The 1676-nt window shown below is 35.0% G+C and overlaps 1 protein-coding gene across 1 annotated transcript; it reads right to left on the minus strand.

Annotated features, from left to right (window-relative positions):
• Positions 1-307: 307 nt before the first annotated feature.
• Cmtr1 (Cap methyltransferase 1) lies at positions 308-814 on the minus strand. The gene is made up of 2 exons (XM_017632394.1): positions 496-814; positions 308-443 (listed from the first exon to the last, which is right to left on the minus strand). Exons 1-2 carry the CDS (start codon positions 754-756, stop codon positions 405-407), a joined length of 300 nt encoding a protein of 99 aa, XP_017487883.1. The 5' UTR covers positions 757-814; the 3' UTR covers positions 308-404.
• Positions 815-1676: the final 862 nt, after the last annotated feature.

Genomic DNA, 1676 nt, shown 5'->3' on the forward strand with positions numbered 1-1676 from the left:
CTTGAGAATAGAAATCGCTTCATCTTTTAGGCGCATCAATATTACATAGTTACATCCCGAGCTAATAAGAGGAAGGTAAAAATAGCCGAAATTCCCCTAAATCTTACCTGCGCAAATATCAGCGAAATACAGAAGCTCATTTTTGTTTAGTATGGAAGAGCCATCTTTATCCCTAGGATTTGTAAACATGTAATCGCACATTGAGTCAATATTTGCCATTTTAACAGCTGCTCTATTTAAAAATATCGAACTGCGTATAGTCTCAAAAGGATTTGAACGTGATCGAGCCCGCCGCAAATCGTTGTCATTTAATTTATCAAATTCCGTTTTAGCTTCTAATATATTTTTCAAAATACCTGGATCACAATATAAACATTCATCTTCAATAGTTTGCTTCCGGGGGCCTAAGACAATGGGGTTATCGATTTCGTCAAATGCCCAATCTACAGGATCATTGTTTGTAATCCACGACCATTTCTCAGGCAAGTTTATTACCTCGCAGGTGGTGTCCCAGGACTCTAAAGAAATTTTGTTTTCATCTGCTTTTAAACCCAGTCCCTTTCTTCCGTCCTGTTGTACAGCTATGATTGGCTCTAGACGGCCTTGATTTTGTTTTCCGAGACCTTTGTCTTTTTCGTAACCCATTCTAGCCATCATAAGCAAAGCCTTGTCGGAGTAACTTTTAACCCATTCTGTTTTAATCTTTTTAGCCATTGGCTCATTGTTTCCTTGGCAAATATTTCCTTCACTCTCCATTATTAAAATTATAATTAAAACCAAACGATTAGTGATGTGCTGATTTGCCGGTACCCAAAACTCGGTACCCAATACTTGAAGAAATTATCGGTACCCAATACTTCCTTTCCGGTACCCGATAACGATTCGATATATTTAGACCATGATAAAAACATTACAAGGTAAAATCATTGAGAGGCATTGTGACGTTTGCCAGTAATATAATCTTAAAATTCGAACTCAAGGTCACACAAACATTCTCATTTTTAATCTCAAACAACAACAATTTGCACCATTTCAGTTTTTTATTTTCAATTTTATATGATTTTAAAATGTTTGCAAGCGTCAGAAAAAATCATGGCCGACGAATTGAGAAAATAGTTTTACCTTCTAATGTTTTTATCATGCATTTAGACTATGTTCAAACAGGCACCTTATTGGCAATTAAGATCCTTTTCACCAATTTAAGCCTTAATTGTTACACAGTTTATCATACGAAAATTCAAATTATTAAGTGCCAATGAATAATTAATTGGCAATCAATTTGTGTCTGATTCTCTATGCAACCCTACTAGGTATGTTTTATTTTGACTTGGAGGTATGTTTATTGAACAAAGAGCAATCAGCTGTTTGTTTCTGGTCCTCTTTTACAGCTGATATTCCATCAGGGATAGAAAATTGAGTTATAAAATTGTACCAAATTTACGGAAACTTTACCTAAAAGTAGATAGATGTACCTAAAAAGTAAATATGATTTAGATATAAAGAAAAATAGGAGGTAACAATTCCCATCGATGCCATATCAACTTCTGTATTCACATTAAACACATTTTTGGCTATGTGAAGAATCTCTTGGAGCAGCGCGAGACAAAACTATGTTGTAGAAAAGGTGAATCACTTTCCTCCTAGTTGCATTTTGCATCTATCTGGCGAAATCAACT

Source organism: Rhagoletis zephyria, unplaced genomic scaffold, assembly GCF_001687245.7.
Source record: "Rhagoletis zephyria isolate East Lansing unplaced genomic scaffold, Rhagoletis_zephyria_1.1 Rzeph_scaffold_10045, whole genome shotgun sequence".
Taxonomy (NCBI): domain Eukaryota; kingdom Metazoa; phylum Arthropoda; class Insecta; order Diptera; family Tephritidae; genus Rhagoletis; species Rhagoletis zephyria.

Bases quoted from the DNA above. Each gene is read 5' to 3' on its own strand.
- Cmtr1 (XM_017632394.1), bottom strand. From the start codon at position 756: ATGGAGAGTGAAGGAAATATTTGCCAAGGAAACAATGAGCCAATGGCT. The intron at 444-495 runs GTAATAAACTTG...ATGATCCTGTAG, and splicing joins CCTGGGACACCACCTGCGAG to ATTGGGCATTTGACGAAATC.